Raw genomic sequence first — 2,135 nt, 5'->3', positions numbered from 1 at the left:
AAGTATTGACCTTATGTTGCTACTGGAAATGGCAAAGTTGGGACTAGACACATGTATTCTATAGTATATTATAGAATGTTGTATAGGTAATTAACCAAAAGAAAATGGGAGAAAATAATCCAAATAGGCTTTTATTAAAACATTTTTTGTGTTTTTTACCACACACAAAAGAGATGTTCATCACAGTAGTGTTTAAAAAAAAAAAAAAAAACTTTTTAAAATAATCATGTAAAATTTATTCCCAGAATCTTTCCTAGAACTTTCTTTAGTGACCATTTAACCTCTTTATTTCTCAAAGTATAGATAAGAGGGTTGAGCATGGGGGTCACCACAGTGTAAAAGAGGGAAACAAACTTTCCCTGGTCCTTGGGTCTACTCTTGGCTGGCTGCAGATACATGAAGATGATGGTTCCATAGAAGATTATGACAACCATCAGGTGGGAGGAGCAGGTCCCAAATACTTTCTTTCTTCCAGAAACTGACTTAATCCTCAAAACTGCTTGGGCTATGTAGCCATAGGAAACCAGGATGATGGAAACAGGTATTATAAGGAAGATGATGCTAGCTACAAAGAGCTCAGCCTCATTGAAAGTGGTGTCCACACAAGCCAACTTGATGAGCACAGGGACCTCACAGATGAAATGATCCACTTGACGATGTCCACAGAAAGGTAGCTGCAGGGTGAGAGTGGACTGTACTAGAGTAGTGACCACCCCACTGAGCCATGCCAAATATGCCAGGGCCATGCAAAGATGGGGATGCATTAAGACAGTGTAGTGGAGGGGACGGCAGACGGCGATGTAGCGATCATAGGACATCACAGCCAGGAGGACACACTCTGTGGATCCCAGGGCAAGAGAAACATAGAGCTGAACCACACAGCCACTGTAAGTGATGTTTTTCATAGGATTCCACAAGTTTACCAGGAGCTGAGGAATAACACTGCTGGTAAAGCAGATATCCAAAAAGGAGAGATGAGAAAGGAAGAAATACATTGGTGTATGAAGCTTGGATTCCAGACGAGATACCAGAATGATGGTGGTATTCCCGAAAATGGTTAATAAATACAAGATCAAAATGACCACAAATAAAACCTTCCGTAACTGAGGGTAATCAGAAAACCCCAAAAGGATGAAACCTGTTAGTTTGCTCTCATTGGTACTCCTCATCATCCCCATGTGCAAAGTTTTCCCCAAAGGCTGGTACAGCTGAGGAAGATGACATATTACATATGGTCAAATGAGACAGTGTCACCTTCCCCAAAAGTATTCTATGTTAAATTCTTAGAACCTATGTCCTTACATCTAGTGACTTAGATCTTTTTTCCTACTATGTGTTTTGTAAATAAATACACATCCTCTTAATGTCTTACCTCTTCTCTGATGCTCTCTAAAATAGAGAAGAGTGACAATTGTAAAAACATCATCATCAAGCTCCAATAATTAGAACATACACTACTGGCATAAATGTATACATATAGATCAGTGGAATAAAATAAAGAGCCCAGATATAACCCATTTATATACAACCATTGGATCTCCAACAAAGTTACCAGGAATACATAATGGGGAAAAGATAGTCTTTTCAATAAATGGTGCTGGGAAAGCCAAATATCCACATGCAAAAGAATGAAGCTGGATGTCTAGCTTACACCATATGCACCATTAATCAACTCAAAATGTACTGAAATCTTAAATGTAGGATCTAAAATTAAAACTCCTAGAAGAAACATAAAGGAAAAGTTCATGACATTGGTCTTGGCAATGATTTTATAGATATGATACCAAAACCACAGAAGGAAAAATCTAGGAAATGGGAGAAAATATTTGCGAAAAAAAAATCCAAAAGGAGTTAATATCCAAAATATATAAGAATCTCAAATGAAACAATAGCAAAATAAGTAAATAAATAAAACTTGATTAAAAAGTAGGCAAAGTTTTGAATGGGCATTTCTCCAAACAAGACATACAGATGTTTAATAGGTATAGGAAAAAGTGCTCAGCATCACTAATCATCAAGATAATGCATATAAAAAATGCAATATCACAACACACCAGTAAATATGGATGTTATAAAAAACAAAAGATAGGAAACGTTGACAAGGTTGTGGAGAAATTAGAATCCTCATACAGTGT

At 37.0% G+C, this 2,135-nt stretch overlaps 1 protein-coding gene across 1 annotated transcript; it reads right to left on the bottom strand.

The window, feature by feature from the left end:
• Positions 1-224: 224 nt before the first annotated feature.
• On the bottom strand, positions 225-1,765 carry LOC102751047 (olfactory receptor 2G2-like). Its single transcript, XM_006738971.2, has one exon. It carries the CDS (start codon positions 1,176-1,178, stop codon positions 225-227), a length of 954 nt encoding a protein of 317 aa, XP_006739034.2. The 5' UTR covers positions 1,179-1,765.
• Positions 1,766-2,135: the final 370 nt, after the last annotated feature.

This window comes from Leptonychotes weddellii, unplaced genomic scaffold, assembly GCF_054177405.1.
Source record: "Leptonychotes weddellii isolate Sample4059 unplaced genomic scaffold, ASM5417740v2 HiC_scaffold_4904, whole genome shotgun sequence".
NCBI lineage: Eukaryota > Metazoa > Chordata > Mammalia > Carnivora > Phocidae > Leptonychotes > Leptonychotes weddellii.
This window is presented reverse-complemented; position numbering and strand designations above follow the sequence as displayed.